We start from the raw sequence: 24,596 nt of genomic DNA on the forward strand, positions 1-24,596 counted from the left end.
TATTTTGAGACAAAGTCTTACTAAATTGCTGAGGCTGGCCTCAAACTTGTGGTCCTCCTGCCTCAGCCTCCTGAGTAGCAGGGATTACAGGAGTGCACCACGGTACCTGGAAGTTCTTCCTGTTTTAAAGATTTAGAAACGTCCTGACTTGAATACAAACACGATGTTACTCAGTTTTTGAGTCATTCACCTTCCCAGCACCTACTGTCTTCTACTAGCATTCCCAATTGTTGCTTTGCTCAGTGCTCCAGGATAGCCTTTTTGAGTAGTCCACTGTTGAAAGAAAGTAGATGGCTGACTTTCTTTTTGAAAACAGAGGTGATATTGTGAAAGAGGAAAGCGGTTTTTGCAAAGTGAACACTTGAAAGTTGAAGATCACATATCGATTTTCTTCAATCTCCTTGTACCCTAGGGATACCCAAGTCCTAGTATAAGACCATAATGCTCCCAGCCAATATTCAGAATCCAGATTTTTTTGTACCATAATGTGTATGTTTCTTTCTACTTCAGTTGTTTCCGTGTTCTCCTATTCTCCTTTTTTACCTATTGAAAAGTGAAGGCTGGGCTGGAAATGTAGCTCAGGGATAGAATGCTTGCCTAGTATGCACAAGACCCTGGGTTTGTTTGATCCCCAGTACTACAAAAAATAAATAAGTAAGTAAAATTGGGCAAGTTGACACATGCCTGCAATCCTGGGACAACTGGGAAGCCTGAGGCAGGAGGATCACAAGTTCAAGTCCAGTCTGCTAACTCAGGGAGACCCTTTCTCAAAATAAAAAGACTGGGGATGTAGCCTAGCTGCACAAGACTCTGGGTTCCATCCCCACCATTGGAAAAAAAGAAAAAAAGATTAAGGCAATCTCAAATTTCAGCTCCTACCTAAACCTTCCCTTTTCTCTAAATTTCCACAGCAGCTGATGTTTTAACTTCATTTCCAATCCATGAAACCTGCATCATGTTATACTTTGTTTCATGATGTCTTAAATATCTTCGATGCGATTCCTTGAGAACTTGGTGTAGTGCAGTGCTGGGGATCAAACCCAGGGCCTTGATGCTTGTGAGCAAGCACGCTACAACTGAGCTATATCCCCAGCCCCCAAAGACATGAACTTTGATGTCAGACAGCACATAAACTCTAGGAGCAGAGGGACTGTTTTTGATCCATGCCATTTAGTTAGCACCTAGTATAATACCTAGTATGTAATGAGAACTTTGCCAAGTGAATGAATGGACTTGAGTTTGACTCTTAACTACACTATCACTTTTTAGCTGTGTGACATCCAGTTATTCAATTTCAGAATTTATTCATTCATATATTCCTTCAATAAATATTGCATATTTTCTAAGAGACAATCACTGTGCTAGATTTTGTAGACATAGTTGAAGAAGGCATGTCTCGGTCTTCAAGGAACTCATCAATTAGTTATGGATGGGGTTACAGCCAGGGCGAGGCTTACAGGAAGAAAAAGACAAAGCTGTAATTAGATCTACAAGGCCTTCATGGGTCAGACTTTCATGGGCCTTGTCTGCCATATATGGGAATGTGAACTTGACTATCAACACTCTTGTATAGGACTGACTGATTGGACTTTGTGATTTGGACTATATTAAGTATAGGGCAAGATGAAGTCAGAGTCAAAAGTTAACGCCCAGGTAGACTATTCAAAGGTCTCAGCTGTGGCAGTGGCCATGAGGATGATAAAGAAGGGATAGAAAGAAGAGTATATAGGAGAAGTTACAGGATTTGATGATAGGTTTAGGGTGAGGGGCTTGAGAAAGAATCAAATCTTCTCAGATTCTAGATTCCCATATCTCTTGTCTAAAGTAACAAGGTCAATGAGTCAGAAAACATGTGAAGAAAAGAAAGTTTGGAAGGCTTTGGGCTAACACCCTAGCCTAAATTGTCTGTCTGTAAAATGACAATAAAGATAGTCTAGTTCTTCAGGTTGTCACGAGAATTCAATAACCTGAGAGATTGCAGGTCACAGAGTAGATGCTCAATAAACACTTTTGGCTGATATTAGTAATAGTGCTTGCCCAATGGCAAAGCACTTAGTCCTCAAACAACCCTCTAGAGTAGGTTTTAGTATTAGTTCCATTTTACCAATGTGGAAACTAGAGTATAGAAATGTGAAGAAGCCTCACCAAGCCAATCAGTTAGTAAGTGGCAGAATTGGGTTCAGAACCCAACTCTTTAGGTGGTCTAGCTCCAGAGTCCACACTCCTAACCCCCTCACCATACTCACTGCCTTTGGAACCGACAAATGGACCTGAGGGAAGGAAGGAGGGAATGGTCGGAGAGATAGACAGACCAGAGCCAAGAACAGTGTTTATTTGGAAAAATGCCTCCACAATGTAGTGGCAGCTTGTGGGCAGATGGTCCTTGTTTTGCTTATTCATTCTCTTTCCCAGATCAGGTCATCGGGCCCTTGGGGCTACAGCACAGGGCCAAGTGCTCAAACATTAACATATCAGGCAGTCTCCAGGGTCTGGGGCTTGGGAATGGTACAAAAGATGAACCAGGTTCCATCCCGAACTGTCTCCTGATTGGAGGACCTGGGCCCCTGGCACCAGGACCTCCACTCCCTCTCCCAGCAGGGGCCAGTGTCATCCACAGGCCAGCTGTGGCCAGGTCCTGGTGGACATGATGTTAGAAGCAACAAGGGGCTAGGAGAGGCTAATTTTCTGGTGGGGGATCTAGATGATCTTCTTGACAGTTGGAAGCCAGGACTGGAGTCTCATCCCCACCATTGAGGGACTTTTGTTCACTGCTGTTGGGTGAGGGGGTCCTGTTTCTCTGGGATCCCCAGCGGGTCAGGCGCTTTAGAGAGGAGTCCCGGCGAGCAAGTAGAGGGGGCTGGAAGCCTGTGAAGGAGCTGCTGGTGACCGGACGCTTATCTGGCAGAGAGAAGTCAGGCAAGCAAGGAGAAAAATGCATGAGGGGAAGAGGCAAGGGCCTGTGACCTTTGGTCCCACCATGGCTGGCCTGGCAATCTGGAGGTGTCCTTTTTCCCTTCCTTTGTTCCTCCCAACCCCAGGGAAAGCTCCAGAGTCTACTCCTTCTCACCTCCAGGCTCAATTGGATGCATGAGCCTGTTCATCTGGACATTCCAGTGTTTCACGTTGGTGCTGGCCTGGCGCAACTTCCGCTGAGCAGCCTGTGAAGGCAGGGCCGGTGGGGAATGGGTCAGATCCTTCATCCATGACTGATGATCCTGATCTTTTCAGGTTCAAAGCCCTTTAGAATCTGACCAAGGCTACTAATTATCTTCCTAGAAATCCATGCATATTAATAAAGATTTATGCAGATGAACAGTTTGTCTCCAATTTTAGGGGACTCACAGACCCTCAAGGGTAAAAAATTTATAATAATAATAGTCTCCATTTACTGAGCAGCTAAGCTGTGCTAAGCATACTTATCTTAATTTCTAGAGCAGAAGTTAGCAACAAACAAGTTCAAAAGAGGTTAAGTGACTTGCCCAGTGACACACTGAACTCTAAACCACTGACCTACCGCGAGAGCCTCTGCACCAACATTCACAAATCATGGTTGCAGGGTGGGTAGATCATGGAGGAACTGTCCCTTCTTATGTTGCGTATTTCTGCGTTGTTTAAATTTTTTTGCCACGATTTTGTAAGGCAATAAAGTCAAAATAAAATCATCAATATTAATAAAAGTAAAAGATCAAAAATTAAAATAGGAAAATGTTTAAACCTCTTCTATGGAGATTTGTGCCTCAGGGAGTGAAGTCCAAGTGTAGGGACAGTAAGACAAGGGCTTGGAAGAGTAGGAGGAAAAAAATCTGCCTAGATTAATGATTTACTGATTTTTTTTTTTTTTTTTTTTTTTTTTTTTTTTTTTTTTCTGTTCTGGGCAACAAAACCAGGGTCTCATGCATGCTAGGCAAGAGTTACACCGTTGAGGGACAACACCCCCCCATCCCCCACCCCCTTTTCATTTTATTTTGAGCTGAGGTTTCCTAAATTGCCAGGGCTGATCTGTTATCTTCAGATTTTTCTGCCACAGTCTCCCGAGCAGCTGGGGTTGCAGGGGCAGTCCTCCACGCCTGGCCAGATTAATAATAAAAATAAACATAGCAGCAATGTTTCTTCAATACTTATACTAAAAATCATGTATTATCATCTCATTTATTTTTCAGAACAATGGAATTACCAGTTTAGAGACTGGAAATGAAGAGAGGTTAGGCAGTTTGCCGGGTCCCACAGTCTGATGGTAACGCAAGGTTTGAGGGAAGGCAGTTTAGCTCCGGATCATACGCTCACCCCGCCCTCCACCCTGTTCCACCCAGGCCTCACCTCCACGTCCTCGTCGGCCCTCTGCCGGTTCTGCCGCACCTCCTCCAGCTGTTGCTGGGCCCGCTGCAGGGAGCGGCTCTGCAGCGCCATCTCCTGCTGCAGCTCTTGCTTCTCCTGCTGCGCGCGTTCGATGTAGCGCTCCTGCTCCTCCTTCAGCTGCATCAACTGCTTCAGTTTCTCCTCCTCCTCCTCCAGCAGTCTGTCGGGAGTGTACCGGGTCGTCTCCAGTGCCAAGGCACCTCGCAGGTGCTCAATAGTGGGAGGACCGAGAGGGGGTTGTTGGTGGATAAGCAGGAAAGGGTCCCTCAGGCCTACCTGGTCTGCGCGAGGCGCACTGCCTCCTCATCCCGCCGCGCTTTCACCTCCAGTTGCAGAGCCTCCTGCAACCGCTGCTGCATCTCCTCCAGCTCCTTGATGCGCTGTCGCTGCCGAGCAGCTTCCTCCTTCTTCAGCTCCATCTCAGCCTGCATGGAGGCTCGAGCCTGCAGGGAATGGTAATGGGAGTGGTAAATGGGGAGGCTGGGGAGTTTGGTGGCTGGTGTGCTGCAGTTCCCTGGGGCTCCTATACCAGACTACCTGGGGGTGAGGGACTGGAGAATTCCTTTATTTTGGGTTTTCCTGATCTGACCCCTTTCTGAGAGCCTGACTAGATCAGATAATGGTTAGTGAACAGATGCCTAGACATTTCCTTCCTAGCACTATCTTTAATAATAATAATTCGGGCCCCGGATGTAGCTCAGAGGCAGAGCACTTACCTAGGATGCCCATAGGCCCTAGGTTCCATCCCCAGTGCCACTCCACCGAATTACATACTACTATATATATTAAATAATGTAGCATGTTATATTACAACTAAATAACAAATTAAAATATAATCACCTCCTAGCACCAGCCCTAATAATTGTATTATGATATATATTATAATATCATTATGGCTGGTGTTAGGAAGGAGGTGGTTAGAATTATTGAACACTTTACAAGTGCCTACTCACTTAATCCTTACCCTACCTCCATGAGCAAAGTTCTATCAATATCAACATTTACTCTTAGGTAAATGAAGCACAGAGAGGCTAAGTAACTTCCCTGAGGTCACAGTGCTCTTAAAAGGCAGAGCTGGATTGAATCCACCTGTCTCTGACACTAGACCAAATCTTTTGAATCCTAAATCTAATAGCTTTTGCAGGCCTAGTCTACCTCCACAGAAGTCTGCCTTCCTGCAGATCTCAGTTCAAATCTAGTCCAAGCTTGGCCCAAACCATTCTCAATCAGTTTTTAGCTGCTCCTGGAGTCCAAGCAACGTCCCCTAAAAAAGATCTTGGAACCCGGCCCCATTCTACACCTGTCACTCAGTCCTTCCTTCCCTTCATACCATCCCTCATCTCAAGCCATCCCTTGGCCAGATTCCCATCCTACCCTGTATTTCCTTAGTCATAAGTCCCACCCATAGCACAGCCCGGGTCCCATGTGCCACTTTCGAGTCCAATGCTTTGTTCCTGCAGTCCCCAATCCAAACCAAACTCCGCCTCAACGCTCATCCCTCCGCCCCAGGCCCCGCCCCCAGGGCTGACGCCACCTGCTCCGCTTCCCGCAATTGGTCCTCCAGCGCCTGCTGCAGCTCGCGGTGCTGGCTGCGACGGCGCTCCTCTTCCTCCTGCAGCAGCCGCTCCGCCTGTCGCTGCGCCTCCTGCAGCAGTTCCAGCTCCTGCAGCTTGCGCTCCTTCTCCTCCTGCAACTGCTGCAGCCGGAGCAGCTCCTCCTCCTTGGCTGCCCGGCGCCGCTCCCGCTGCTCCCGCTGTTCGCGCCGCTTCTGCTTCAGGTCCTTGTGCAGGGATGTCTTCCCCTCCGCCTGCAGCCGGATCGCAGTCTGGATGGCTAGTGCGGAGCGGGAGACGGTCACCTGGGACCTAAGGAGTCTTTCCGGTCCACTTTCTAGCTCCCGCTGAGCTAAATATCATCACTATCACGCTCTTTTCTGCCTTTATTATTATTATTTTTCGGTGCTGAGGGTGGAACCTAGGGCCTCGCTCATGCTAAGCAAGTGCTCTACCATTGAGCTCTCTTGCCAGTCCTAACATTCCCCATTTCCAAGATGGTGCTACTGAGGCCAAACCAGACGCAGGCCCCACCCATCGTGCACTCACCGGCTGTCCATTCCTGGCGCTGGCGCGTGTCTGAAGCGCTCATCTCATATGTGCGGCTGGCTGTCTTCACACAAAACATGCAGCGCTTTCCTTCACGGTCTGGCAGCACCTGAGAGAGGGCAGGTGGCTCAGCCTGGCTGGATCACTGAGGTCTGGGCCACGCCTGCTCTAGGGGTGCCCCAGCTCAAGTCCCTCCCCGTACTAGCTGACCATCTTCTCTGCGAACTCTGCCAGGAGCCGGAGTGGCTTGGCACGGAGGGTTGGTTACAAAGGTACTTGAGTTTCCGCAGCTCTAGGCTTTGCTCTTTCAAGGCTGCATGGGGCCATTTTCATCTTGGTTTCTTTCCACAGGGCCAGGTACATAGTGCCGGCTGGAACACTTCTGCTCACAGGGGCCTGCCTACCCATGCCCACTCACTTCATGGCAACCCTTCTGGAGCATCTACTGAATGCTACTCGGTGTCGTAGGGTTTGGGGATACTAAGGTGTGCCTAACACACAAGTCCCTGCCTTCACAATGCTTGCATTTCGTGGAAACTAGCAGCTGCTACCATTGAGCTTCTCGTGTCCTAGCACTGCGCTAGTGTTTTATGTGCATCATTTTACCCACTACTCCCCACACCCTTGCCAGGCAGGCATTATTGGCTCTGCTTTACAGAGAAAGAGACTGAGGCTCTCAGAGTTTCGGGAACTTGTTCAATTCACTGCCTGTTAGTGGAGAAGCTGGGAGTTTCACCTACATCTGTGCTCTTTCCACAGCTATTCCCTTATGTGACAAAAATGAACAGAGCCTAGGATAGCTACAGTTTAAATGTAAAATAACAAGAGTTGGCAAGGATGTAGAGAAATTGGAATCCTTATATACCACTGGTAAGAATGTAAAATGGTATAGCTGCTGAAGAAACATTTGGCAGTTCCCCCCAAAGTAAGAATTACCATATGATCAAGCAATTAGTCTCCCGGGATGTCTATACCCAAGAGAAAGGAAAACATGTCCACATAGAAACTTACACATAATAGCGTTGTTAACAATAGCAAAAAAGTGGAAATAACACAAATGTCTATCAACAAATGAATGGATAAACAAAATGTGGCATTTCCATACAATGGATTATTAGTCAGAAATTCTGATACATTCCATGACAAAGATGAATTTTGGAAATGATGCTAAGTGAAATGAGCCAGACACAAAAGGAAAAATGTTATATAATTCCACTGATATAAGGTATTTAGGATAGGCAAACTCAGAGACAAAGTAAAATAAAGGCTGCCAGGGGCTCAGGAGAAGAGGGAATGAGGCGTTGGTGCTTAATGGGTACAGAGCTTCTGTCTGGGGTGATAAAAAAACTTGGAAATAGGTAATGGTGATGATTGCCCAATATTGTAAAGGTACTTAGTGCTACTGAATTGTACATCTAAGACAGTTAAAATGACAAATTTCATATATGTGTGTATATGTATATATCTCCATATATACTGACATATATGGAGAGAGAGCTATATACACTGATACATGTATATGTATATATCTGTATCTGTCTATATATCTACTATTTAAAATACTGTTGTTTTAGGCCTCTAACATAATAATGAACACAGCTAAGGGAGGAGGATGGAAAGGAAGAAGGATAAGGAATATGGGGCAAAGATAGGTGAAGGAGAAAAGCCTTTGAAAGGGATTTTTTTAAGAAAAAATTTGCTATGAAGTATAGGCAGAAACCATTTCCTCTGAAATCTTTAGCAAAATCCACATTACTCACCATCGAGTTTGGTACTTATGTTAGTATTTAGTATTAGTATTTGGCTTTAGTTGTTTTAAAGTCTGACATGCACCTCAAGAATGGCCTCGAGGTACCCAGGAATATTTGGGTTACACAAACCTAGCAGAAATTTGTGTTTCCTCCATTCTTCCTCCTGATCCCCTATTGTCACACCACCCTGGGGACCCTCAGGACCCTGAGGCATCCTCGACCTTTCAATCATGCCCTCACCTCCACACAGCAGTGGGCGTCCAGTGGGATGCTGCCTCTTTTCTCCTTGCACTCTTCACTCCCGAAGTAGCAGAGGCAGCTGGGCTGCAGCTGGAACCAGCGTTCTGCCCAGTTTCTTCTCAGGTGTCCCCGCTTCCAGAGGTAGCCCTGCCAGTCAGAGTCAAGTCAGAGGCTTCATAGCCCCCCCCCCCCATAACCCTCCTGGTGATCCTCCCTGGTTCCCAGCTTGGCTGACCTGCTTCAGGACATCTTGGATGAGCTCCTGGTAGACCTCATGGATGGCCATGCTGAGGGTGTCCCGTCCCACGCCCCGCAGGCAGCGGCCAGAGTTGAAGAGCTCCAGGAACTGCCAGACACTGAGCCCCCCGGTGGTCTGGGCTGCCTGGGCCTCCTGGGCCAGCAGCTCCTCCAGCTCACCCAAGCCCACCTCCAAGCTCATGCTGCTGAGCACCTTCTTCAGCAGGTATTCTACCTGGATGGGGAGGACAGCAGCAGGCTATATTGCCAGCACCAACACCAGGGGGCGCTCGATCTGGGGTCCTAGAGCCTGGTGGAGGGGGTGAAGTACAAGGGGTAGGGAGGACCAGAGGACAATGCTAAGGGAGACCAGGATAGAGATTTGGGAGGGAACTCTGGAGCTCTACTCTCAACTCAAGCATCCTTGTTCCCTTCCCAGCCTCAGTCCTACTTCTTCATGTCTTAAATTAAGGGCAGGGTGAAGGTGGGAGCTGAGAGCTGGGGGCCAGGCAGAGGCGGCAACTCAGACAAGTCAGAGTTGGTACAAAACTCTCACCTAATACCCTTACTTTGCAGATGACAATACAAAAGCCCAAAGGGGGAAGTGACTTACTTTAAGTCACACAACAAGTTGGGGGCAGCTAGAACTCCATTTGGATCTCCAGATTCCCATCTGGGTTCTTATTCCAAACCCCAATCCCCAACCCTGTATCATTGCCTTGTGGGAGGGCAGGGGGATGGGGAGTGGGAGTAAGCAGGGCAGGGACAGGAAACCCATTACAGAGGAACAGGAAGTAGTGGTTGGGGTATATCCTGCTGAAGTTTGTTCTCGCTGCGTGTTGATCATAGCAGCAAGAGGCCTCCTGGCCTCTGGGAGGCCACTGGCAGGGAATCTGACAAGGTCGTTCATGTAGATGGACACATGTCCCTCTCCTGCCCCAGCAGTGTCTTTGAAAACTTTCTTTAGAGCCTTCACCCTGAGGGCCACCAAATCTTGCCCGGGGTTTAGTGGAGGGCATTCGTTCAGGGCTTGGGTAGCTCCCCAACTCTTCCCACAGACTGAAGTTGTTAGACATGCTAGAACTCTGTGTGTGTGTGTGTGTGTGTGTGTGTGTGTGTGTGTGTGTATGTGTGGTGGTGGTGCTGGGGATTAAACCCAGGACCTCAGACATGCTAGACAAGCAATTACCACTGAGCTAAATCACCAGCCTGACGTGCTAAGACTTCTGTAAACACCCTCCTTTGTGTCCCCTACTCTGAAGACCCATTTTCACCCTGGTGCTGCTATAGCCAAACACTGGAGGACTAAAGGGTCAGGATAAAGCTGAATGGGCAGGGTAGAGAATTAGACCAATGGGGAGGGTGCAGGTGGACAGCAGGTAGACAGGAAAAGAAAATAACTGCTCTTGGCTTAACCCAGGAACTAAGGAGGTAATGGCTATGTTCCTGGCCTCTTCTCCCAGGATGCTCTATCTCTGGGCCTCTGAGTCAGCCCTGACTCTCCAGAAGGAAGAAGAAGAAGAAGAAGAAGAAGAAGAAGAAGAAGAAGAAGAAGAAGAGGAGGAGGAGGAGGAGGAGGAGGAGGAGGAGGAGGAGGAGGAGGAGGAGGAGGAGGAGGAGGAGGAGGAGGAGGAGAAAAAGAAAGGAAGGAAAAGAAACAAATGAGAAATCTGGAACTAGGGCTAGACTTTGTTGCCCACCTTGAGTAACTGAAGTTACTTCCTGTCTCAGCAAAGTCTCCCTTTCCCTTATAAAGATTTCCAGTGCCTAAAAAAATCACAATATTTGACCTTAAGTGTTCTCATTTAAAAATGTTCAGCCATATATCATTAAACGTTTCTGTTTAATGAAGTTTGCAGACCATTTTTCCTCCTGTGAGGACGAGCAGAACCTTGAAAGAAGTGTACTTTTGGTTCTGGAAAAAGGCACAGTTGCTCCAACGTGGATAGTTCTAGGTATCTGGAGGTAGCTGAGCAGGGACAGGTACCAGCATGGGGAGACAATGAAGAGAGAGGAAGTGGGAGGGTACGGAAAGTGATTTGACGTCATGGTTTTGTCAGGGCCTGGCCCCAAGTGACTCAGTCCCCGGGTCTGCCATCACCCTCACCTCATCAGGAACCATGATCAGAGGGTACTTGTCCTCAGACAGGAAGTTGAAGAGGCACCAGAGGCGGAAGGCATCCTGATTGGAGAGCATGCTGTTCCCGTTGCTATCTGCTCGATAGTTCTTCTTGGCCGTCAGTGTCCAGCACAGCTCATCAAAGTGCTCTTTAACGAAAGCCCCCTCTTCCACCTGCCACCAGGCCTGCCAGTCAGCCATCCATCCCCTCCCTGCTGTACTACCAAACAAGGCTCCTGCTGGGTTGCTTGTGTTCATCCACATCCCAGCTCCCCACCCCGCCAAGTCCTGCGCTGAATGTGGGGAATCCCTGAGCCCATTACCAGGTAACTAGCTGGTTCCAGTCTCCCAACTGCCTCCCAACATACCCACACCCACCCAAGTACCCTGCTGACAGAGAAATGCCCAGGGGGAATGGAGGCCAAAGAGAGTCTGGGAAGCGACGACAGGTGAGGGAACAGGGCGACATCAGAGCTGGAAGCTAGCGGTGGGTTTAGGCAGGGATGGGGTGGAAGGTTGTGGGTAGGGTGGAGGCTAGGATAGAGAGGGGAGACATTGAGGGTGAGCTGAGCGAAACAAGAAGGGGACAGGTGGCTGGGATGTGATGGATAAAGATGGGAGAACAGGATGGACAGAGGGGGCAGAAGTGGAAGTTAACTGGGGGATAGGGAGAAGTTGGAGTAGAAAGGTGTTGGGGTGCTGGCCAGGCTGGGGAAGTGGAGAGAGGTTAGAAGTGCCCTGCACAAGTGAGGCCCACCTTGTCCAGGATGTACTTGTTGAGGTAGGGCATATAGCCCTGGCTGGACACAGGGCCATCATCATCATCTCGGAAGTGCTCCTCCAGGGCCACAGGGTCATGGGGGATATGCAGGACCGTGTACAGGTTGTGGGACAGCACCTGAGACAGAGTGGCAGTTTGCCTTTCTGCACCCCAAACAAAATTGGGCTAAAGTACCATGCCCACCTCCTTGCTCACTGCCACCCCCATCCCCACTGAGTCCACTGCACACTGTTCAGTTCAATAATAACTAAAACTTATCTACATTCTACGTGCCAAGCACTGAGCTAAGCACTTCATATATCATTCACTTAACCTCCCTACTGACTAGTCATATCCTCTTTTACAGATGGAAACACCCCTGAGGCTCTGAGATGTTCCTCAGCTGGCAGAACTGGTAGAGCAGAGATTCAAATCCTGGCAGCCATGCTTTCAACTGCTTCAATAGGTGCCAGTGTCTTCTTTCTATAGACAGGACACTGAGGCTTACGGGGTCCATTAACTTGCCCAAGGACCCACAGCGAGTGAGTGCCTGGGATTCCAATCCAGCTCTGCCAGGCTACAAAGCCCAAGTGCTCCCCACGGTGCTGGACTATGTGCCGTGAGGCAGCCCTGAATTTATCAGTTTCCATCATAGACTCAGTGTTCAGGCTGCAGTGTGCCTAGCACCCAGGTGTGTCTGATCATCAAAGGGCCCTTCAAAAGGCTGAAGGGGGCTGCAGAGGGCTCAAAGAAGAGTCATGAAAAATGGTCTGTGAGATGGGGAGGCTGGGCGGGATGGAGGTGGTCATGATGGTGCATAGGGGAAACATGGGTCTCTTGAACAAATTCAAGCTATTAGAACAAAGGAGTTGAAATTTGACTATGGAGATCTGGTAGAAATCAATTTTAAAAAATGTTCTGGAGCAATTCTGTTATAGCACTTATCATAGACAGTGTGAATGATTTAAAAAGTTACTATTGCACACTCACCTCTCTCTCTTTTAATTTTTAATTTGGGTAGTTGTAGACAGCATGCCTTTATTTGCTTATTTTTGTATGGGGTGCTAAGGATCAAACCCAGTGCCTCATACATGCTAGGCAAGTTCTCTGCCACTGAGCCCCAGCCGCATCCTGCGCTCTCTTATGCACACCAAATGCAATCAAATCAATGCTCCACCATTAGCAGTTCACCTTGGAGTCAGTTCCTCGGAAGCAGGAGCTGGCCTGTCTCAGAGATGGTGTGTGTGCCAAGGCTTCATTTTATTCTCTTTTGAGAGAGGAAGGGGAAAAAGAATTGAGACTTCTTCCCAGTATTCTCCAGAGTATCAGGTTCTTGGCAAAGCAGGCAGGTGGGGGACCCTGCTGGGTGTTGTTGGGGTGGGTACTTCTGATGGATTTCTCATGATTTTCAGAGTGAAAGCTGGAGTCCTTCCAGAGGCCTCCAGGCCCTGTGACTTGGCCCGCTGTACCTTCTTGACCTTGTCTCTCTTGCTCACCTCTCTCCAGCCTCTCAGGGCTCCTTGCTGTCCCTCAAAACAGAACATACTCTTGCCTCAGGGCCGTTGTTCTTGCTCTTCTTGCAGCCTGGAACCTTCCTCTCCCGGGTCACTGCATGGCTTGCATCCTCTCCTTCTCGTTTTTACTTAAGTGACACTTTCTCAGAGAAGGTTCCCTTGGTCATCGTATTTAAATTTACAGCCCAGTTCCCTCTAACCTCTGCACCTGTCATCCTGCCTCTGCTTTGTTTTCCTCCATGTCATTTATAATCATCCATCATACTAGAAATTTTATTTACTCTATGATCTGTTTCCTCTGTGTAGAATGTCAACAACACTAAGTTGAAGATTTCTCACTCACCATTCTATCACTGGGCCTGACACATAGTATAAATACCTACTGGGTGAACGCAAATCCTTCATGGGAAGAAATAGAAAAAACGCGAAAACCAGACAGACATGGACTGAATCTCCTGAGCAGGTAAACTTCCCTGGGCCTCGGTTTCCCTATCTCTACAAGGAGAGAGTACATAAAACTGACCCTATAGATGCACATGTTGCTTGAGCTGCTCCCTTCCTTGGGTTTTCTGCCACACTGTCCTCCAAGACCTATTCAGCTAGTTTTCCTCACCAGTACTTTTTGCCATTGGACTCCGAAGAGCCCAGGGCAGAGACTCTGACCCCTGTGAACTGTCAGGTATCAGGACCAGGAGGAATTAGAGGCTCCAGACACTCTGGGCTCAGTGGCAGACCTCAAACTGCCAGGCTTCCGGTGCCGGGGTGGGGTAGGGGTGGGGTTTAGGGAGAGGGGTCATGCTGGAAAGGAAATGGCAGAGGTGGAGGAGTGTCAGGGTGAAGGACTGAGGATCAGGAGCTTACTTGCAGATCTCAATCAATTCTCAACCCTGGAGGCAGGGACTCTCATTATCCTCATTTTACACATGAGGATATCAAGGCTTAGAGAGAGGAAGTGTCTTGCCCAAGGTCTGGCTCAGAAGCCCTGCTCTTGATCTTTACACTGCAGGGGTTCTGAGGAGCTGGTGAAACTGAAATATGCCAGCCCCGCCCTGACCTACTGACTCAGAGTTTCCAGGGGTGGGGTCCAGGTGTCTATTTTTCATAAGCTGCCATCTGGTCTCTCTCAGGACACCCACAGTCTCTCTCATCTGCCTGGGCAGTCCCTGATCACTGGGTCAGTAGCCATAGACCTTGAGAGGCTTAATTTATTCATTCTTTCCTCTGGAGGCCTGGGGAAGAGGGGAGCTAGGCCCCCTCTGGGGACTTGGAGTCCTCTAAAAACCCAGGTGTAGAAGTCAGGTCCACATTGACAGTAAGTCAGTAAGGGCTGAGGATGTAGCTCAGTGGCAGAGTGCTTACCTAGTATGCACCAAGCCATGGGTTCAATTCCCAGCACCCCCAAAACAGACAAAAAGTCAGTAAGGAGGCTGACACAAAGGTACATGCCTGTAATTCCAGCTACTCAGTAGGCTAAGGTAAAAGGGTGGTAATTTCAGTCAACCTAGGCAATTTAGTGAGCCCATCTCAAATAACCTTCAGGAAGGATCCTAAACCCAACAGACTAGGAAGTACATGCAGACACAGGGGGTTTGGGAATATATAAAAGCACCAAGCAATGACTTCACAAAGAATGAATAACCTCTCTCCTAAATGGACTATGATCTTTAAAGGAGTCTAGGTTCCAAGTGATCCTTTTAAAAGACACAGATCCTTCAAGTTACTTAACGTACTTCAGTGGGAACTAAAGTGTAACTATTATCATGGAGTGCTGGAAATTATAAAAGGTGAATTTCTGGATTAGCTATGTAACCTACTGAGGGCAAGAGGGGATTGAAGGGGTTGTGTGTGGACAGAGGCCCAGAAAAGGGAAAGGAGAGGTTGCATCAAGGATTGAGTTCATCTACTCCATGTCTTTATTTTGAGTTATTTTTGTAACCTTGCTGGATGGCTCCGTGTTCCCCAGATTAACCCTTCTGCTTTAATAGATGTGAAACTGGAGAACCACAGATGTGCAGTCACTTTCCCAAGGTCACTGGGCTTGGGAGCAGTATAGGTCAGAGCCTATGTGGTCCTGAGTCATGTTATCTGCATGTCATTAAATCATATTCCCCTTCCCACCCCCACGTCCTTGCCTGAGGAGGCCAGCAGCACACAAGGGTCAAGGCAGAGCGGATGACCCTGGCTAGCAGATTTCTGGATTGAATGTTCTTAACTTTCCCTCCACAACAGAGCAGAAAGGAGGCAGAGCCTGAAGCTCAGGGATTTTCAGTGAGCAAGAGAGCTTTGCTGGGCTCCAGGACTATCCTGAAGCTGGAAGCTCAGGAGCCTGGGAGGCCCCTGCGCACCCTCCCTGTCTCCCCCAGCTCTGATCTGTCAAGATGAAACTGCAGACCTGCTGCCTCCCCAGGTCCTTGTCAAGTCAGGCTCAGTGCTCCATATGCTCATCCCTGACAGGGAGGATGACCACACTCACAGCAGATCCTCCCCTGGGGAGAGAATGTGGCCCCTGGGAACACCTTCCTTCCGAAGGGCTCCCCTCTTTACAGCCCTGTCTGGATGGCTTCTCATTCCTCAAGCTCTTAAAAGAGAGTCTGGGCATCTGCACAAACTTCCAGCTGGTCAGAAGTCATTCCCACCGGTGTATTTTCACTGTTCTCAACCCAACTGGATGAAAGCATACTTTTTTACAAGAATCCAGAAGATAAAATGCATCTGGTTTTTCCATCAAAGCCTTTTCTTCTCCAGGAAAATACTCTCCACCCCTCTGGCTTTGCTCAGGACTTGCTCTTCTTCCTCCTGCCCCTGGCCTCATCAGGAGTGTGCCCAGGACAGCCAAGGCAGCCCCTCTATTGACACTCAGGGGAGAAGCAGCAATTCTTGCACGGGCAGAGAGGTCTGGCTGGTAGAGTTCTCCTTCCTGCTCCCAATTATGGACCCCAAGGTTAGGGACAGTTTTAGTAAGTATAACCCTGAGACTTTCCCCTTTGTCCCCATGTCTTAGCAGGGGATGGGGTGGGTCCTGCAGGTCTGTCTCCCCTGCTTTTTCCTCTGCCTTCTGACCACTTCTCTATTACTTCTCTGCCTTTCTGGCATCCCCACCCTCAACACTACTATTACTTCCTCCCACTTGGACTTGGGAGGAAATTTGCCTTCCCTCCTATGCAGGGGCCCTGCCATTTCTGCTTCACCCCAACTGGCCTGAGCTTCCCACTGTTAAATTAGGTTCCCAAATTGAACAAGTTTTCTGTCAGGCAGGAGTGAAATCTACCATTACCTGTGTGACCAGAGTTGATGGCAGTGGGCTCAACATGAGCTGTAAGTGGTACAAAGACAGTGCACAATTCAAGTGTGACATCTCCAAGGACTCTCCCTAGAAATACTCCACCTGTGGGGGTGAGGAGTGGGTGTTGGGCCAGAGGCTCAGGCTAGGGAGCCTTACTGGTAGATGGCATCAGAAAACAGGAACCACTTGAGGGCTGTACCCTCCATACTTGAGGGACACAGAAAGCCTCGAGAGAACTCAGAAGCCACAGAGGCGGAAAATGGTATTTTGGAAGCAAGAATTCATGGGGTTGATTCTCTTGGCAAGATATAAAAGGGCAGAGTGGGAGGTGGTGTGGGGCACTTTCTACAGGGATGGTGTTTGGATGATTTATTTTTCTTCTACCCATTCAGAGGTCTCAACTAGATAACATTATCCTTTTTATTTATTTTTCATCTAGGGGTGCTTTATCACTGAGCTAGCTACAGTGGTTCCTTTGAGACAGGGTCTTACTAAGTTGATGAAGCTGACCTCAAACTTATAATCTTTCTGCCTCAGCCTCCCAAGTCACTGGGATTACAGGTGTGTGTCATCATGTGTAACTAGATGACATGACCTGCAACAAAAGGATTTAAGTTGGATGTAAAGAAAACTTTCCTGTTGGGAGTTTCTCTCCAGGAGACCAAAAGTAGACTCTCCTTCCTGGGAAAGTAGAAAATCATTTATTAAATTTGACAAATCTGGCTAAGGGTTAGATCATGGGATGGAACTAGCTTGGGGCATTCAAGTTCAACAATATGGGGGTGAATGGATCTGGCACAGTGCTCCTTCTATCCCATTTGTCTGCCAGGTTTCTAGGGACCTCCTACCTTGGTCAATAGGAATGGAGGTTGAGACTGCACCCCTCTTTTGAAGGAAGGGAGACACCAGGAATCTAGAGCCTAGCCTCAGGCCAGGAACATCATCTCATCTGGGGTACATGCAATAAAAGTGTATGAACTAACCCCTAAGGCAGGTCCTAGAAAGTTGAGACCAACGCTGCTTCTTTCCCTGTGATCCCTGGTTCTAGCAGCCCTGACCCTTGCTTCTTCCCCCACTAAGTAGGGTTGGGAAGGCAGTACTAACGCACTGGAGGAAGAGAGGGAAATTTATTTAGCCTCTCTAGAACTTTCCAGAACTTCTAGATGACAAATATTTTTGGACAATCACTAATGGGACTTTTCCTGGGCTAGCTTTTGAGGTCTGAAGGCCCATGTTTCCTTCCCAGTCTGCTGAGTGTGTGTGTACATGCACATGGGTAGAACAGGATAGTGAGCTGGGTAGTAGTATAATGGGGTCGGCAGTCCTTACCCACTCCCCAGCTCTGTCTCCCATGTGGGTTCAGCAGGCTAGATTGATTTAGAAGTTCCAGAGGAAATGACTGACAAGTACTAACTATCTTTCTCCAAAGCCAGGAGGAACTGGCAGGGAGGAGCTAGGTGCGTGCCCCAGCATGACTCTGGGGAGCTGTGTGTGCTCATCCCATGGAGTCTGGCAGGTGGCCCACCCAACTCATGGTCTTCAGACCCCATGATGTGACCTCTACCCTTCAGTCAGCGGGTTGGTTCTGCTCAGTGGCTCTGTATGCACTTCACTGGAGCCTCTGAATGGCAGGCAGCAACATCCACCCAGCGATGCTGGCCCAGTCACCCAGTATGAGTACTCCAACCCCAGGCTGGGGCCACTGGATGGCTTGGTGCCCACACAGTAGCACAGCATTCATGCCTAACACCCAGGCGGCAGGGACTGGTATGGTGTGTCTGCCAGCCTCCCCTGGGCCCCGGTGTCCCTCACCTTGAGCTGGGACTTGGAGACCTTGCCACTCTTCTCCACATCCAGCGCAGTGAAGGCGTACCAGATGGACTTGAGCAGCTCCTTGCGCAGGGCCATGGCTGAGGCGCCCGCCCGGCCCAGGGGCGGCTCTTAACACCAAGATCCGGTTTCAGGAAATGCAAACGGCTGCAGAGACCGCAAAGGGGCCCTGGTGCAGAGCAAGAGCTCCACCTGTCTGCTTGCTCTGGTTCCCTGAGCCGGCCTACTGCTCTGCAGTGCTGAGTAGCCCCACTCCCCTGCATGGGAATGGGGATCAACTCTCTGCGTTAGAGCTGTTCTGATGGGGCTGGTTCTCTGGCTGTGAGGCCCTTTTAGAAGCCCCTTGTCCGAGGGCCTTCCCAGGCTACCAAGAGGCAGCTCCCTGAGGGTGAAAGAAAACACATCCTGACTTGGGAGTCACATTTAGCAGGCGTGAGGCCTTGGATTAAGTTACTTAACCTCCCTGAATCGATTCCCCTTAGTAAATAGAAAAATGCCAACCTTACAGTGTTGTAAGGATGTCTGAGAATGGATGTAAAGTACATAGTAGAGTCTGGATAACGCTTCTTTTAGTGCCACCTAATGTAACCTTGGTGGTGGGGCTCCACCCAAGAGGAAGAAAACAAAGACAACGCCACAAAGCTCGAGGAACTGGGCCAAGGCACCTCTCCAGGTCAGGCGGACTTGGCACTTGATTTGCTGGCTCACCATTCCCTAGGCATTGGCTCTAAAAGGCACTCAGCGCACTGCTCACCCTGCGCCTGGTGGCCCTGAAGACACAACTATACCTGAAACACACAGGGGTGAGTCTTGTGGTGGGGCCCAAACTCTAGGATCCTGGCAGGGGCAGTTTTGGGACTGGGGGCCCTCCACATCGGTGTTACCATATCTTTAGACCCATGCCCTCAAGGGCTGGGCATACCACTCCAGGAGTGGCGATGTTAAAGAAAGCTGCAGGACAACTCTGAGACACTGCCTTGCGGGGGACAAGCCTTAGCCCTCTGCTTCCAAAGGGATTCAAGAGTCATTGGGAGCCTTCCACGCATGCTAGCAGTGCGGCCAGGGCATGGGGTTCTGTTGCCAGGTGGTAGGAAGGGGCGTGGGGCACCATCACAGTTGAGAGGAGAGAGGGAAAGGGACATCTCCCAACTGCAGTGCTTCCACCTGGACAGGGTCAAACCCACAGCTCCTTTTCATCAGGGTCCTTTCCCTGCATTCCTTTCTCCCTGTGGGGCTGGTCTGATCTTACCACTTTTTTTTTTTTTTTTTTTTCCTTTTGTGGTGCTGGGGATTGAACCCAGGGCCTTGTGCACGTGAGGCAAGCACGCTACCAACTGAGCTGTATCCCCAGCCCTTACCACTCACTTTTCAGTGGGGCTGATTATGGTTTTGGAATCCCACAGCAGAGCCCTAGACACCTGGGTGATCCCCAGCTGCCCCCAGAGCTGGGTAACATAGCCAGGGCTTCAGCACCAGAGCAGTGAGGCATCAGAACTCCGGTAACCTTGACAAAGGTGCCCCTTGGCCCTGCTTTAACCTGGGGTTTTGCCCCCTTGTGGGAGCTGCATACAGTCAGGGGTGGCTGGGGCTGGAGGGGCTCAGGCTACATTCCACAAAGGTAGGAAAAAAAGAGTTTTTCCAGCCTGACAATTCCAAGGACTGAGATTCACTCAGAGCTTGGAAGCAGTGGTCACTCTGGTCCTGTTTGGTTACCCTAGAGCCCACCTGCTCAGGTGGCAGGAAGCCACCAGCAGCTCTCCTGGGTTTCTCTTACACAGGCCTTCCTCCCAACTGGGCCCCAAGTAGCCCAACCTACCAGTGAGGCCTCAAGGCTGAGCAGTTTGTGCCAGAGAAACAGGGCTGAGAGCTTGACTTGACCAACCCTGCCACCAGGGTGCAGAGCTGGAAGAATGGAGGAACCCAGGTGGAAACTTGGAACTTTTATTAAATACGCATTCACCTGTTTGCCATCACCACCCAGAGCAGGGAAATATAATAATTATCAAAATAGAATTAAAAAAAAAAAAACACACACACACACACACAAAACAAATTAACCCCAATCCCCAGCAATCTATGTACAAGGCCACTCCCTGCCTCTCTGCCACTGAGAGGTTGGGGGGTTGCTGGGTGGTGGGAGCTGGGCACCTTTACTCCAGCCACAGGCCCCTGAGGAATTTATTCTGACTGTGGTGGCAGGAAGTCCCTAGTGCCAAGTGGCCAGGCATCTCTGCTGGCCTCTGGGGAGGTGGTTATTGCTGGGAGGGGCAGGGCTAGGCCTGCTCTGCCCCCACTGGGCTGAAGAGCTATTAGCTCTCTCCCCTGGTAGGCCATCACCAGTCACAGTAGAGGCCAGTCCCCACTGTAGCCCCAGTCTCCACCTGAGAAGGGTTATGGATTGAAGGCGGGAAGGGTGTTCTCCAAAGGGAGAAGAGTGGGCACCAGGGTAGCCTGGTGATCAGCTTGTCCTTCTCAGCTCCTGAGGATGACATACTCCCAATTCCTGCTGCCTGGTCCTTCTTGTGCAGGGCCCCCATCCCCTTCAGGTAGACCATTTTCCTGCCGCTGTCTCACCCGAGACCTATGTGGCCACCTTCCATGTTTCAGCCACAGCTGGGGCCCTTGGAGGCAGGGCCACCTGTGAAGCACAGCACCTCCTTCAGCACAGTGGGAGCCAGCCCTCGGGCTCAGCAACCACTCTCTGACACTGCTGTCTCCAGAGTCATGGCCCCTTGCTGCATGGCAGCAGTGGCCACGCTGATGGCCTCCTCCAAGGTCTGCTGCTCCTCCAGCTGTAGAGAAGGGGTATAGAAGGAAGGAGATTCTAGCATTAGTTATGTGGTCCAGTTCTTTGAATGCCCTCCATCTACCCAGGATCACATGTGAAGCTCTTAGTAGGGTCCCAATAACAGGAGATCCACTGTGAAGAGTTCTATTAGGCTAGGCATGGTTAGGGACCCTGGATGGCCCAGGGTCAGAGAGACTGGTTTGTCTGCTGAATAACGGAGAGAACCTTAGTGATCATCTACCTCAGCCTCCTTGAGTCCCAGGTGAAGAAACAGAGATGAAGGGCTTGAGCCATAGGTGGACTGTGCTGGGAGTTATCCTGAAGGCTGGAAAGGGCTTTCCTATGCTGCTTCAGCCAAGAAACAGCTTGTGACAGATGTGTGGATATAGGCAGAAAGGGATTTGTCCTCTGGAATGGGCTCCTTTTGAGCCTGATGCCCTTCTCTTCAAGATCCGCACCGAATTCCTTTTCCCCCTTGTTCCCTTCTCTGGCCTAAGATCCCCTCTCCTCTCAGACTTCAACCCACCTGCACTGCAATGTGTGTTCCGTTGGCTGTGGCCAACAGCGCCACCTGTTGATGATGAAGGGATGCTACACTGGAGTTCTCAGCCACCACAGCCCCGGAGGTAATGATTGTGACCTGAAACACAGATGATCTTCCACCCACCTGCAGTACCCTCCTTCTCCCCGCTCCTAATAATAATAGCTCTACACAAGATGGCTAGGAGCAACCCAGAAAGAAATGGATAAAACCATATGAGTCAAATTAATTAGCTTGAGGCTCTGAGATAAATGAGGTTGGGTTTTTCTCCCAATTTAGAGCCCAGCTGAATTCAGGATTTCAAATCATAGGACAAAGTTATAATGGACCCCAGAGAATTTAATCCCCTTAACTGAAAACAGACGTTGAAGTCCATGGGAAAGTGACTTGCTTAAGGTGGCAAGGCAAATTTGGGGTAAACTGAGATTTATAAACTATCTCTTGACCCCACTGTGTGTGTGTACTGTGAATTGAACCCAGGGGTACTTAACACTGAGCTGCACCCCCAACATTTTTTTTTGAGACAGGATCTCACTAAATTGTCCAGGCTGTCCTGAAACTTGTGATCATCTTGCCTCAGCCCTTCGAGTGACTGGGATTACAGGCATGAACCATGATGTCCAACTCAGTCAAATGCTTTTAAAAATATGAGCTGCTGATGGCTCAGAGGAGCTGTGAGGAAGGCCTTTTCTGGTGGGGAATCTTTGTCCTTCTGAAAAATATGTTTGGCTAGTTTGGCCTGTACTTTCATGCCCACCCCATGGAAAGGATAACAAAACAAGAAACCCTAAGCAAACCGCCTGGTCATACGGGCTGCGTCTGGGTGCCATCAGCGCTGACCATGGTGACTGTATGTGTGCCAGATGTGGCCAGGTCGTCATTGTGACTGGGGATGGTGAGGGTGGTGCTGCCGTGCTGGGTTACCACACTGATAGCACTCCCCAGGGCCTGCAGGTCTTCTGGGGACAGGCTGACCTGCCAAAAGGAGGGGAGAAGATGAGCTGGAGCACCAGAAGATTGTTGTCTGAAAGCCCCTCAGGAGGGTGTGTCTGTTTTCTCAGAAAAGCAAGCACAACAGGGCCAGGACAGCAGAGAGCTACACTAGGCTTGACTCGCCACTTCTATTACCACCACTTTGCCCCGGGCCCTGCTGGACGCATCAGGTCTTCACCTAATTTCATCCTCCTGACACCTCCAGAAAGCATAGGTGTACTGGGCAGGGAGGGTATGGACAAGGGCCAGGCTATACTGCTGGCTAGCAACGCTGGTGGGACTTCCAGGCTTCCAGAACCCTATACCGATGTGCCCATGGTGAGAATGATATCCAAGGGTCTCTCATATGGACAATGAAGACCTATCAGCTTCCAAGAGGGAAGCTACTGTTTTCCAGAAGCTGAGACTGGGCTGGAAGCAAGAGGCTGGGCTACACGATTTGGGGTCCCCTCAGCTTTAACTCTTTGAAGTCCACAGAGCTAAAACAGGAAATCTGGGTGGAAGTGGGGGTGTCAGAACTTCAGAGCTCCCCAGAGTTCCTAGAGACAAAAAAGTGGTCATTCTGGCCTGCCCCACCCCTGTACCTGCTGGGCACCATCCTGAGTGATGAGAGCCACCTGGGGAGCCCCATCCTCCTCGGTCACCATGGCTACTTGGGCTGGGATGTCATCACCCTCTTCCTTCACTTCTGACAGGTAAGCAATGCGAGCTCGCTTGGGTGGTGGACTTTCCTCAGCTGCAGAGGCGGCTAGAAGAGGAGAGCCCAGGCTGCCTCCGGTCACCAGATGCAGCGGGGAGGCCTGGCCTGCTCCCACTCTTGCCCCCTGCCCACTCCCCTCACCTTCAAGCTGCTGTTGCTCATAGAGGGCCTGCTCGCTCTCCTCGGTGGCCTCCAACTCACCATGGGCACTGCGCTTGTGCATGGCCAGGGTGGAGGTCTGCCGGTAGGTCTTGCCACAAGTGCTGCAGGTGTAGGGCTTGCAGTGCGTGTGCACCACATGGTGTTTGTACAGGCTTGAGTACTCAGTGAAGCGCTTTCCACAGCCTGGCACCGTGCAAACGTATGGCTTCTCCCCTGGGGACACTGGGCTGTGAGGGGGGTGGGAACTGGGGCTGGCAAGGGGGAAACTAAAGGGACAGGGATGGGGGACAGGGTTGGTGAAGGAAGAGCCAGAGGGAAGGAGAGGGACTGAGACCTGAGACTCTGAACAAACAGATCTGGGGAAGATGGCCAGTGGATGACATGGAGGACATGGGCATGGGATCTCTGAGCCCAGGTTCTGATTTAATGTAACTGGAGTACAGTGGAGAAAGAATGGGGATGGGCAAGACTGAGGCTGGAGAAGGGGTGAAGGGCACCGAGGACTTTTGAGGTTGTGGGTGGAAGGTTTGAGAGTGGTGAACAAAATGATACAGAAGACAGGAATAGAGGCTGAAGTGTTAGACAGACATGCATGGCTGAGAGATGACACAGAAGGTTGGACAAGGGATGTGACACTGGGGAGGGCGAGGACACACAGGAGTCATATGCACAGTGGATGAGGCGAGGAGCTGAAGGGGACATCCCTGTTTCTTCCCCATCATTCCCGACCCTGGGGTCTTCTCAGGAGCTCAGCCAGAGCAGAAGAGTTTAGGGCAGGGATAGAGGAATGACTGGGAACTGAGGGACCTCACATAGAGCTGGCAATACCTGACAGGTTGGACCTAATTGGAAATGGAGGAACCACTTACTGCAAATGAAACATTGGCTCTGGGGATACCCACCCCCAGACCAGCCAGGGAAGGGCTTCAGGCTGGGAGCTGAGAGTGTGTTTCAGATCAGAAGCCTACAACAGAGGGAGGTGGGGCCTCCAGAGGGTGGTCCTCGCATGCCAGCTGGCCCACCTGTGTGGATGCGCACGTGATTCTTGTAGTTGGTGGCGCTGGTGAAGCCACGGCCACAGTGGGGCTCGGGGCAGGTGTAGGGCCGCTCGCCTGTGTGGGTGCGCACATGTACCTTGCGGATGTTAGACGTGGTGAAGGAGCGGCCACAGCCCTCAAAAGGGCACCGGAATGGGCGTTCACCTGTAAGGGGTGGCTCAG

The 24,596-nt window shown here is 50.0% G+C and overlaps 2 protein-coding genes across 7 annotated transcripts in view; both read right to left on the reverse strand.

The window, feature by feature from the left end:
- Nucleotides 1–2,291: 2,291 nt before the first annotated feature.
- Nucleotides 2,292–19,976, reverse strand: DEF6 (DEF6 guanine nucleotide exchange factor). 4 transcript variants are annotated; one of them, XM_079147226.1, is made up of 12 exons: nt 18,175–19,976; nt 16,354–16,392; nt 11,563–11,703; nt 10,794–10,979; nt 8,685–8,921; nt 8,450–8,596; nt 6,459–6,567; nt 5,891–6,189; nt 4,633–4,799; nt 4,318–4,516; nt 3,068–3,158; nt 2,292–2,898 (listed from the first exon to the last, which is right to left on the reverse strand). In XM_079147226.1, the coding sequence occupies exons 1-12, from the start codon at nt 18,268–18,270 to the stop codon at nt 2,678–2,680; spliced, it is 1,932 nt and encodes a 643-aa protein (XP_079003352.1). In that variant the 5' UTR covers nt 18,271–19,976; the 3' UTR covers nt 2,292–2,677. The 4 variants fall into 4 exon arrangements, with proteins under 4 accessions (XP_079003352.1, XP_079003355.1, XP_079003353.1 ...); XM_079147227.1 differs by having other exon boundaries at nt 2,293–2,898; nt 16,354–16,464; XM_079147228.1 differs by lacking the exon at nt 16,354–16,392 and adding an exon at nt 12,757–12,832 and having other exon boundaries at nt 2,293–2,898; nt 18,175–18,217.
- A 143-nt stretch (nt 19,977–20,119) lies between these two features.
- ZNF76 (zinc finger protein 76) overlaps nt 20,120–24,596 on the reverse strand; it is a 31,917-nt gene continuing 27,440 nt past the window's right edge. Inside the window, exons 9-14 of one of the 3 annotated variants that reach the window (XM_079147230.1) lie at nt 24,399–24,578; nt 23,356–23,589; nt 23,099–23,262; nt 22,332–22,496; nt 21,507–21,620; nt 20,120–20,984 (exon numbers count right to left, since the gene is read on the reverse strand). In XM_079147230.1, coding sequence (XP_079003356.1) covers nt 20,880–20,984; nt 21,507–21,620; nt 22,332–22,496; nt 23,099–23,262; nt 23,356–23,589; nt 24,399–24,578 — 962 coding nt within the window. In that variant the 3' untranslated portion in view covers nt 20,120–20,879. Of the gene's footprint in view, nt 20,985–21,506; nt 21,621–22,307; nt 22,497–23,098; nt 23,263–23,355; nt 23,590–24,398; nt 24,579–24,596 lie in introns of those variants that run through there. The other 2 variants (XM_079147232.1, XM_079147231.1) reach the window with 2 other exon arrangements.

The sequence above is a fragment of the Sciurus vulgaris genome, assembly GCF_902686455.1.
Source record: "Sciurus vulgaris genome assembly, chromosome: 7".
Classification (NCBI taxonomy): domain Eukaryota; kingdom Metazoa; phylum Chordata; class Mammalia; order Rodentia; family Sciuridae; genus Sciurus; species Sciurus vulgaris.